The 12,460-nt window shown below is 40.9% G+C and overlaps 1 protein-coding gene across 2 annotated transcripts in view; it reads right to left on the reverse strand.

Moving 5' to 3' along the window:
• Window positions 1-2,092: 2,092 nt before the first annotated feature.
• Window positions 2,093-12,460, reverse strand: part of LOC134662809 (CD151 antigen-like) — a 227,749-nt gene continuing 217,381 nt past the window's right edge. For both annotated transcript variants that reach the window (XM_063519116.1, XM_063519117.1), the window contains exons 2-7: window positions 12,192-12,390; window positions 10,728-10,919; window positions 8,514-8,687; window positions 7,351-7,500; window positions 5,104-5,283; window positions 2,093-2,198 (exon numbers count right to left, since the gene is read on the reverse strand). In XM_063519116.1, the coding sequence (XP_063375186.1) occupies window positions 5,140-5,283; window positions 7,351-7,500; window positions 8,514-8,687; window positions 10,728-10,919; window positions 12,192-12,332 (801 nt within the window). In that variant the 5' untranslated portion in view covers window positions 12,333-12,390 and the 3' untranslated portion in view covers window positions 2,093-2,198; window positions 5,104-5,139. The remainder of the gene's footprint in view (window positions 2,199-5,103; window positions 5,284-7,350; window positions 7,501-8,513; window positions 8,688-10,727; window positions 10,920-12,191; window positions 12,391-12,460) is intronic.

Genomic DNA, 12,460 nt, shown 5'->3' on the forward strand with positions numbered 1-12,460 from the left:
ATAAAGTCTATAGACGTTGTGGCCGCAACTGACCTCATTTGACTAGTAATATAACATTTCCTACATAGGTATATCGTTGCAGTGCAATATTTTCGCTTTAAGACATCGATGTATTCTACATACACTACACTATTGAACAATAATGAACATTATGGTTTTTCATTATGTGGTCGTTGAATTTTATCACTTCGAGCACTTCAGCTTTGACCCTGAACCGCCGAAGTTTTAACACTTAAATGGTAATGTTCTACCTTAACTAAAAGCGAAGAAGTGTGATTTTTATTCACACTTTGTCTTCTCACAGGCATTTGCGGCTAAGCTAAAGCTTAAGACGAAAAGTGGGCCACATATTGAGTGCTCCGCCACAACATTGCGCGACCGGCGGCAACCATAGGTTGGAGCGAGACAAAGGGATCGGACCTATCGTTCCCACCTATGGTTGCCGCCCCGCCGGTCGCACAATGTCGTCGTGGCCGTGCCGTCAGTTACCGTTACACATTGGAGACACAGACACATATTAATTTGTGTTCCTTTGTAAATATATAGCTGGTCAACCAAATCTTGACAGTAAAAAAGGCGCGAAATTCAAATTTTCTAATGGACGACATCCCCTCGCGCCTACATTTTTCAAATCTGCCGCCTTTTTCTTCTGTCAAGATCTGGTTGACCAAGTATAATTAAGACTTGCGGCTTATGCGCTCAAGTGTGGTGCTAGCCTTAGGTGGTTATCACACTGGCGCCGAATTCCGATGGTGTAAGCATCATCGTGAAAACGCCTTAAATCTAAACAAAATAAAAAATAAAATATATGTACTAACATTACTTAATTTATTATTCAGATCTGTTAATTTATAAATCAAATAGAAAAAATAAACCCCGTATTCCTTCTATGTATTTTCTTATATAATAAAAAAAAACATAACATACAAAGCGTAGGTAAGTTAGGACGTTTACTCGCACTACGTCTAGTAATAATAATAAATTATTTTAAAAATAGAGGTAAGTAACATAATTATTTTATTGTTACTTACTTTATACTTATGTTGTTGTTCAATAAAGATTTTATTATGGCTTTACATTAAATAAAATGTAGGTATCTACCTACAACTCTAGGGTGTTATGAGCTGTGACGTGATAATATGCATCTTTATTAAAATTTATAAATAATAAATTAAATTTTAATTTTGCTTCAATAGTAAGATATAGAAGTTATGTAAAATAAGTAGGTATGAAATTCATTGCACGGTCATAAAAACTAATAATTTTGTGAGGACCTAATCATTAAAGACAGTTTAAATGGTGATTATTGATGGTAGTTGGTAACGCACGAACTTTATGGCGACTTTCACAATAATCGATGATTTAATAAATATGGAAGTTACGAATTAATAGAAATTTTATTAGATCCGCTCGCGAGCCTCGTAGGTACTCGCGCGCGAAATGCCGTCTATGCCATTAACGCTTAAATTAAAAGAGTGGTTTCTATAAATATGGACAATACATGGGAAATATATGGCGGGGGCGCCACCCGCGGCCGCCGACAGGTCCGAGATCGACGACCATCAAGCGGCGAATACATATTAACACTTTCACCACCAGGAACCCACCCGGTGGGCGCTCGTAAACTTCGCTCAGATGCCGGACAACCCGCCGGGCGGGTCGTTTCATACGCAGCTATAGACGACCGGTTTCTGGGGTAGGGCGCCGTTTTTCGTCTGGTAGCGAACGTGTTAAAGATACATTGATCGAGGGAGACGCTTAAAATCTAAGAAAATTGACAGGCAAACAAGATGGCGTCGGACCGCTCCATACATTTTTCGGGAACTTCGACCGTCACAAGTCGACGTCTGACAATTCAGGGATCGCAAAACATATGCCGCGGGACGGCGCCACCCGTTCCGGATGTCAAAAACTAAGGGGCCCGTTATTTTTAGACTTTACCTCTCTATTGCAATCAATTATCTTCGCGTTTATATACTGACGTTGTCGCTTATAGTGGCTATAGGCGCGGCGGGCGGCTCCCCCCGCGCCCGCGCCCGGCGGTTGGGGTGCAGCGGGCAGGGCGCGCGGCGCGGGCTGCGCGTGCGCGGCGGCGGCGTGCGCGTGCGCGGCGGCGGGCGCGGCAGCGGCCGCGGCCGCGCGGCGCAGCCTCGGCCGGCCCGGGACAGGTCGCCGACGGAGGCGGACTTGTCGAACACCTGTCAAGTGAATAAATGAGCCTGACGGAGTGGCAGAAACGTCTCAATTACAAAAATATACTTAAAGGTCACCCACTACATCGTATCATACCATGACCGTGCCATGAACGTATCGAGCACGGAATTTAACGCGACACGGACTACTATGCCCACTACACCGTGTCCACATTGTTTCATATTCGTACATAACGGGTTTAGTGCCCCTAGTAACTGCGTATCATCCCCATAGCATCCGCCTATAATCTCCGTAGCATCCGCGTTTCATCCCCTTAGTACCCGCGTTTTATTCGCGAGAGCCAGACTCGTCAGAAAGAGCGAGCGAATGGTTGTCATACTGGCAAGAGCGAGCAATAGATACGGCAACGCGTTTATAACGGGCTTAGAACGGTCACCATACGCGGTTATACGAGGGGTGTTCAAAATATTCTCGGTATGAGAATGAAAACAAACAAGTACGAAAAGTTTGATATTTTTATTTTTCAATATACTCCCCCCCTATGTTCATACACTTAAAAGATCGATCAATTATTTTTTTTAATCCCTCGTAAAAATATTTTTTATCTTTCGTGTAAAAATGCTCCTCCACTGCCGCCTTCAATGCTTCATCGTCAGAAAATTTATTTCCACGCAGATCCTTTTTAAGATTGGGGAGCAAAAAGAAGTCGCTGAGGGCTAAGTCCGGACTATACGGTGGGTGAGTAACAGTTTTAAACCCACATTCAACAATAGCTGCCTTGGCAATATGAGCAGTATGGACGGGGGCGTTGTCATGCAGAAGCAGAATACCTTTGGTTAACTTTCCTCGCCTCTTTTCTTTAATTACATCCTTTAATTGACGTAGAATGTTAGCGTAGTACTGTCCTGTGATATTTACACCTTTTTCTTTATAATCGATTAGTAATACTCCTTCACAATCCCAAAATATCGTGGCCATGACCTTGCCAGCTGAAGGGATGACCTTGAACTTCTTGGGATGAGCTGAACCCTTAATGTGCCACTGCATGGACTCTTGTTTACTCTCTGGGTCATAATGATGAACCCAGGTTTCATCTCCAGTAACTATTCTTTGCAGCACCTCATCAGGATTTTCACCGCACAGGTCAATAAAATCGGAACAACATGCTACACGCATGTCTTTTTGAAGCCGAGTCAGCATTCGCGGAACCCATCTTGCACTTACTTTTGACATATTAAGATGGTCATGTATAATATCATGTACGGTACCAATAGAGAGATTGGTTACTTGTGCTATAGATTTTACCTTCACTCGACCATCTTCCAATATAAGTTTTTCCACTTTATCAATATTTTCTTGTGAAGTAGCTACTACAGGCCGGCCAGGTCTAGGGTCATCTTCAATACTCTCCCTTCCGCGTTTAAACTCGCTTGACCACTTTTGAATGGTAGATAAAGAAGGAGCAGACTCACGGTAAACACAATCCATTTCCTCTTTTATGGTTTTTTGATTTTTACCCTGTTTTGTCAAGAATTTTATCACGCATCGATGTTCTAATTTAGTTAACATTGTCAATTCGCACATGATGTTCATGTTTGTTCAGCAATTGCAGAAAAACAAAAGACCATCTCGGTTCGAATTATACTTTTTTTTAATGTCAATGAATAAACCTTAGCGGCCAGTAACGAAAGAAATTTTAGAAGAGGCCGTAAGATATCAATACCGAGAATATTTTGAACGCCCCTCGTATTAACCCGTATGCTCACCGTTTCGCCGCCTGCACGCATCGTTCTGGCAACGTTTCGTGCCATGCACGTAACGTTTCGGCACCGGCAAAATATCCTCGCCGACAATTTTTGACGGTCCGTGCATGGCACGCTACGGATGTGGTCGGTGACGGAACGGGCTAGTGGGCATAGTCTCATATTTTTTTGCCTGACACGTTCCTACTACGGTCATGGTATGATACGGTGTAGTGGGCAGAGACCTTTAACACATTAACTGCCACCGACTCGCTAGGGGAGTTCACTGTTCGTAGGCGCTTTTCGCTACATACGGTTTTTCCCGTGTTATCGGCTACGCTCGTAGCGCGTAGCTCGCTCTGGCACTGAATGTGTTAAGGGCTCCGTCCCCGAACTCGACGGTGACTAAATTCATCATTTCTTTTTAACCCCCGACGACAAAAGAGGGATGTTATATGTTTGGATCCGATGTCTGTCTGCCGGTCTGTGGCCGATTTCATTGCGTTTTTTTTCGTGAAAGTGAGTTTCCTTGCGATGGTTCTTAGCTATGTTTGATAGAAATCGATCCAGCAGTTTGAATAATATCATCTCTTTTCCAAAATTACGTAAGGCTTTTTTGGCATGCTTACAGTGTGGGGTAACGTGTTTTTAAATTTAATAGTTAAAAATAATACATACGACCCGATCGAATTTTGGTGTTCGGTGAATGACACTGTCCAGAAAAAACAGGATCCAGTTTATTATATTACATGTGATACTGATGGCAGTGTTCCCATTAGTTTCCAACACACCGTTTTATTGTGGTGCCGTCGCGGAAAAATTCTGGATGCTAACTACCGCGTGTGAACGTGCCAGTCTATATATTTTCTGCGGGATTCAGTAACTGGACCTTTTCAGGAAACGGGCTCTAACGTACAGTAGAAGCTCACCGTACTTTTAACCATAATATTTACCCAACAGAACTGTAACGTGATCTCCGGCAGTATTCAGTGTTTTGCTCAATAGAGTGAAACGTATAGCTGAGTAGGAACCCTTTTGTTGCTGCAATGCACACAGAGTACAGCAAGTAAACCCATTTTTCGTGTTTAAGTATATTATTTTTTAGTTAAATTTTGTATATTTTAGTTTCGTTCTGTTTGTAATGTACCTATTTGTGAATTGTCTGTTGTTGCAGCATCCAAATAAACGTTTTATCTATCAATCTCACCTTGCGAGTGTTGGCCGACGAGGGCTTAGGCCTCGGTCAGTCGACCACGTGCTTGATCTTGACGTACAGCACGCACGCGAACACGAACCCGAACATGGGGATCACGGACATGCCCACGCCCACCGCCGCCAGGATGATCAGGTGCTCGCGGATGTGGATTATGAAGTGCCGGACGCAGCCCTGCAAAGATAAGATAAAGATAAAAGATAGTTTATTCAAGTAGGCATAATTACAATGCGCTTATGAACGTCAAATAAAGCTTTTTATTAATATTAATTTAAATTACTACTATAGAATTCATGCAATTATACACATAAGGTGTAATAGAAATTTGATTTAAAAAATATATATATAGGTACATGGAATCATACAAATACGTAGCTCTTTCAGAAAACATATCAAATTCTTACAAAAGGAAAAGAAAATAAAGATCATATATAAATCTGATTGATTGTTATGAATTACCAACATAACATATTTCATATGCTTACATACAAATAAATTACACATCATCATCTTCCTCGCGTTGTCCCGGCATTTTGCCACGGCTCATGGGAGCCTGGGGTCCGCTTGGCAACTAATCCCAGTAATTGGCGTGGGCACTAGTTTTTACGAAAGCGACTGCCGTCTGACCTTCCAACACAGAGGGTAAACTAGGCCCCGTTTTGGGATTAGTCCGGTTTCCTCACGATGTTTTCCTTCACCGAAAAGCGACTGGTAAATATCAAATGATATTTCGTACACATATAAGTAAATAAATTACATATATAAGTTGGTAATTAACGAGCAATCGCGATATTTTTAATTTATGGCCTGGCAAGTCGCTGTTGGACCTTGGGATAATGGCGATACTCCACATATTTCAAACTTAAGTGACAAATTATTGCGCTACGGATAAGATCGTGTCAGATATTTTTTGCGGCCTTCGGTGTATAACATATTGCAGGTGATTGTAGGTACCTACTACAAAACCGTATGAAAGGCAATCGACTATTGATTGATTGATTTATTTATTGGTAAAATTTGTTGTTTTACAAGTCAAGATTTCTACATATTTACATAATGAGATTAAAATACTAATATTTACACATTTTTACATTTACAACTATAATGATCATTAGACTGTAAGTACCTTAATGATCGGAGCAGTCATGAGGCGAGCGCGCCCGAAAAATGAAGTGATACCACTGGTATTGGGTTGTAGGTGGGTGGATCAACTTTTTTTTATTATTCTGTCCAGTCAGCCAGGCGACAATAATAGTATACGCGTATTTTGTTAGAAGAAAGGTTAGGTACTACGTTACAGTAATAAATATGCTAAGTAGATGACCCAATATGGGAAGAGCTTGCCATAAAAACGTATGTTTGGTTATTTCAAATACCATAAAATCATGGTTTCAAGAGTGACCCAAGCGACCGTAACCATGGCAACGAGTGACAAGAAACAATTGATTCGTCCCGGTATGGGCTACAGCCATAGAAGGTAGGATCCTATAGAAGTGGTATACGCGTGCCTCCGTGAGGGACAAAACATAGGCAATGCGACACTACCTATGATTGGTCGAATTTATTTGTTACCCACCATAATACATACTAATTTATGGTAAGGAATAAAAAAAAAGTGAGACTGTGACAAGGACAAACAATAATAGCGCTTTTGCTGCTACTCCTACTGAAAGATGCATAAGGCTATCCAGTGCCGGCCCGAGCCCTTGATCAGGGTAGAGCGAAGTCGGGTTTTGGCGCCCTTCGTTGAAGTTTCCAAGCGTATTTGCCACCCCCCCCCCCAAACTCGCGTCTTTTAAAACTTTTTTTTCTCATTTGCCATTTTGGCGCCCCCTTGCCATCCGGCGCCTAGAGCGGCCGCTCCACTCGCTCAACCCTAGATCCGGCCCTGAGGCTATCCCGTTCGGTCATTTCCCCCCACCCCTCATGCCGGATCCAGTTAAATAAATAAATAAATATTATAGGACATTATTACACAAATTGACTAAGCCCCACGGTAAGCTCAAGAAAGCTTGTGTTGTGGGTACTCAGACAACGATATATATAATATACAAATACTTAAATACATAGAAAACAACCATGACTCGGGAACAAATATCTGTGCTCATCACACAAATATATGCCCTTACTGGGATTCGAACCCAGGACCGCGGCTTTACAGGCAGGGTCACTACCCACTAGGCCAGACCGGTCGTCAAAATCGTCGGTCGTTAAAATACTAGATTCATGGTCACAGCTCACCGTGTAGTATATGTTGGAGGGATGGTCGCGGGCTCCGCAGCGCGGCGTGACCGTCTTACAGCACGAGTCCGGCACTAGGAGCTCCGGGTCATATTCGTGCCATATGCTTCGCCGCCAGTCTTTGTAGTCCACTGCGCCGCAGCATTTAAACTGTAAGCGGGAATAACGACTTAGGTACAAGGTTTTTTTTTGTATCACTTGTGCGAGTCAATCGGTCCTCGCTAGAAATACGGGCGGCCGGTTGCTCTTTGTCGGATAGAGGATATATGTGATGTGTATAGTAGGTGCATATTGTTGATAATCGACTATTAAGTCGAAGTCGTGTGGAGTGAAACATGTCGAGCGTTTTCGACTTGAAATACGTGAGTGACCCATTTCTCACGGAAGTTATGTTATTACAATTGTAACAGTGCAGTACAAGCATAGATTGAATCATTTTACGGTTTTAACTCATTGGTTTTAAGTCACTCGCGCGACATGTTTCGGAGAGCCTAGGTCTCCTTTCTCAAGCACTAACAGAGCGAGCAGCGTTCACGACGGCCGTGTATCGCGTACATATATAAGCATAGATAATAGTGAAACAACGAAAACCTACAGAATAAATGCTTATAATGTAGTGATATGATAGTGATGTAGTAATAGGAATCACTTAAATAAATGCCATTCCATCACGCTTTTCATACAACATTTCCAGTGACGTCATCAACGTCAACGCTACAGCTGAAACGTTGCAACAGTAAGGGCCGCAATTGATCAACAGCAATCAGCGTGAACTACAAAGTTTCCCACACAAGAAACATTTGCGAATGTTGTAACGGTGACGATTTTGTGCAACCGACCCTAAGGCTGATTTAGACGGCGCGCGAACTCGCATGCGATTTTAGTTACATTGCGGACCATTGAGCTTACAAAAATTCAGCCGACCGATCAAATAACGCAATGTAATGAAACTAGCATACGAGTTCTCGCACCGTCTAAATGAGCCCTAAAGCTTTGGTTTCCTCCGAAAGCGGTGCCGTCATATAGCGGCCGTCTCCATACAAATACTACGACATCCATATTTAGCCGTATTATTTAGTATGGAGACGGCCGCTATCGGCTATATGACGGCACCACTATCCTAGGAAACCCGATCTTAACGCTGATGTGAGCTAAAAGCTTACCTCAGTCTGCATGCGATCCACCGCGTCCGTGACGACCGTGTCGAGCGCGTAGTTGCTGACGAAGGTGCTGTTGAGCCCCGCCTGCAGCTCGGGCTCCACCTCCACCTCGTAGTAGTACGCCAGCGCGCCCGCGCCCGCCTCCAGGAAGAACGTTATGAGCAGGAAGTATGTGTACTGGAATCGTAAGTATCGTAACAAACAAGGGTATATAGGTCTATTATTATCTCAGGCGGTTAGTAAACAAGTTGCGCGGTAAACCAGTTTTGGGATCCGAGCTACTTATTTTATATTTATTTTTACTTAGAATAATACACAACCGTATAATACATATTACGTACAGTACAGTATGTAAGCTACGTACAGTTAAACGGTACACTTACTCGTAATCAAAACCAAAACTGAACAAATGTTATGTTTGTCGAAGTATCCGTGACCCGTAAAATATAAATCCTTGCGATTATATTTTTCTATACGATCATAACGATTTTAGGTACACTACAACCATGTGTAGGTATATAAGTAGGACAGTAAAGCAAATAGTTAATTTTACCACGATTTGGCACGAGTCCAAATTACATCACTGTTTAGTTGATGTTTACAAGGCGTTTGTTAACATATCACCGCCCAAAAACAAAGGATGAACTCGAAGGTCAATTGATTATCAAGTGAGCAGTGAGTCAGAGGTTCACAACCGCTAAGGTTGTGAAATGAATTATGTTAAATGAATTACGTATGATTTGACTCATAGTAATGAGAGAAGTGTGTCATCTTTAGTTGGTTATTGACAGATAGATTTTCAATAAATTTTATTTTTTATGATTACAAAATCATTAAGTCATAATAAATTACAAGCATCTTACGTAGGGCGGCGTGTTTTAATATCGAATTTATCTTGTCTGACATAAGGTATGATATGGATTAAAACTATCTCTTACTTTTAACGTTGTAAGGCTGATTAGTACATTTTTTTGCAAGTTCCATTGAATTACATTTTAGTTAAGTTGCAAGTTTAAGTGCCAAAATATTTGTAGCATTAAAAGCGTGTACGCAAACATGTGCAATAATTTGTAACTATTAAATATTACGGCTACTCTCGTAAGTTTTCCCACTGCGTCCCTGTAGGCAATTTTTGAAGTGAAAACGTCTTTAGCGGCGCTGTGCACTTTTTGAGGTGGGGAAAAAATTATAAACTCGAGACAGCGTAAGGCGTAACCCTCTCTTTCTACCGCGCGAAAATGTATGCCTGAGCCTGCTGTTTCGTTTTTATTCACCAAAGAACTTTAGTCATAACGTATCATAATCAGGTCAATTATTTAAAACTGGACTTTTATATTAAGCAATAAAGCTCAATGTTCTAATCTTGTACGGGCTGAAATACGAGGATCTTACAGTTACATTCTAACTTTTTTCTACTCCAGCACTTAAATGTGTCAATTAAATGACTGACAGTGATATCTAAAGCAATGTCATTTGAATGATTTGTCTATAGGCTCATAAGATGACTGCTAGCAGTCATCTTATGAGTATAATACAACTGCTTTATTTTTTTTTAAAGACACAAGTTCCGATCATCTTGATTGAAAGAGGTATGTTTTCATTTACAATAATAACTCTTTTTTTTTTTAAATAATAACTCAATTTTTTTAAATAATAACTCTTTTTTTTAATAATAACTCTTTTTTTTTAATAATAACTTTTTTTTTCTTTTTTTTAATAATAACTTTTTTTTTTTTTTTTTGCTGCAGCTGTCATAGAAAAAGTAATGTATGCAACAGCTCATAATTGGTTCTTAAAATTCTCGGGTCTTTTTTTACAAAACTCGACTACGTCTCGTTTTGTAACTTCGACCCTTGAATTTTAAGAACCCTTATTATATCACTGTTGCATAAACTACTATATATCACTCAAATATAATTCTATAAAGCTACATCTTGATGAAATCGCTAATAAAAGTGAACTCTAGTACTGGTGAATAAAACTCAAAATATCATGACCAAATATATTTAGATGCGAGGTCTGCAAGGTAACTTTACAATTTCTATTCTAATTTTAAACAATTAACGCTACAAATTAGAATTTCGAATTTTAGCTCACTGACCAGCAATTTCGGAACTAAAGTTTTTCAATAGAAAGGAGGATGGGTCAATTATACATAGTGCTGCAGACATTTTGCAAGCGTGCAGAGTGCAACCCGTTGTGTTTTTTTGTACTTACACAGAGTAAACTGGTTCTGTTCTCAGTCTTGAGGCCGCAGCAGCCGAGCGCGGCCAGCGGCAGGCCGGCGGCCCCGGCCGCGATCAGCAGATACGCTATGGCGGGATACGTCGGCGACGGCAGCAGCGGCACGTAGCGGTGTCGCGACGACACCGTCCACGCGCCGACACATAGCACGCCTACGCCTGCAAACTGTACATGAGGATGTTACTCTTTGATTTTGTTTTGTACTTACAGCGCGCGCCTGTATCCGATTAAAGCACAGTGTTTGCTTCCTACATCTTTTTAGTTACTCAGGTCGCCACATCGGTCAATCATATTTATCTAATGGTAATGAATAGTTATTTGTACAACAAGAGATCAAAGTTTGATATTTCTTCGAGTGCTTATTTTGAGTCCCGTGCAAGCGAAAGATTCTATACTATCTAATTTAGAATCTTGAGCGTAGTAAGGGACTCAAAAGCGCACGAGATGTAAATAACTTTGATCTCGTGTAGTTTACAAAACTTTTCACCTCAACAGTGAGAACATATTAGAGAACCCGAAAAATGTATTCCTTCTTCATCACTTACCTATTCACTCATGTTTTCTTAAGATATATCAACAATTAAGTTTTCACCTCAGCAGCACGAACAAGGGTACTTTGCTACTTAAAAACAGTGAGCAAAATCGCATTTTGCTCATTTTGTCTCACTCAGTGAGCAAAACGCGATTTTCCTCACTGTTTTTAAGTAGCAAAGTACCCTTGTTCGAACTGCTGAGGTGAAAACAATATTTTCCTTTTGTCAGTCTGTTTGACTCAAGACACCTACTATGTCGCATGGCACTTTCATTACAGGTATAATGATTTCATGTACAAAGAGAAACCCACGAGTTATCACGCGCCAAAATTATTAGAAACGTTTAACCGCCGGATTACCAATCATATTTAATCATACTTCATCCTTTATGTAAGGGTGGTATTCCACCTGACCAATTTCTTTGTCCAATGTGTGTTTTGTCTCACATGTTGCTTGAGAGAGAGAGTGAGACGCCATGAGATTGGACAAACATATTGGACAGAGACCACCCTAAGCATTGCATTTTTGATCGCGTTTACAATTATCAGATTGTGTGTGTGTGTGTGTGTGACAATATTAGGCAAGTGTTCCTTACGATAGGAAATGAAAGACGTCATTAAGATAAGTAACTTTACAATAATGTGGTAAGCTGTTGCTGTTGGGCAATTAATATGTAATTTCTGCGTGAGATAACAGTGGATGGGGTTTTCACTGCTGGTGTGGGAATTCGGTCTGAAACTACCGAAATACTAATGCAAGTGGCTCTTTCTAAACGAGACTCCGCCATGCCACTTCTCCCCTATGTACCTAATTATTACAATTATTGTGAGTGTCACACCTAAACGTAAGATTGCTAATCCATATCATGCATACAATATAGATAAAAAATTACAAGTCAACTTACCAAAAACACCACATTGAATATGTGCAGAACACATTTTAGAAAATTTACACTACAGCAGTCTGCGTCCCTGGATTTTCGTGGTTTGACTTTTTTCTTTTTGCTCAAGAGTTCAGTTCCGTCTTTCTTCTTCTCTTCTGCCATGGTTACTGGTCCGTTACGGCGCCCTCACCTTCCACTGCTCATGGTCTCGTCTGTTCGCCTGAAAAAAGGAGACATATTATTATTTATTATATATCAGTAACCAAATATGTATTTAATTTTTGTTCATT

This window comes from Cydia amplana, chromosome 3 (assembly GCF_948474715.1).
Source record: "Cydia amplana chromosome 3, ilCydAmpl1.1, whole genome shotgun sequence".
In the NCBI taxonomy this organism is placed as follows: Eukaryota; Metazoa; Arthropoda; class Insecta; order Lepidoptera; family Tortricidae; genus Cydia; species Cydia amplana.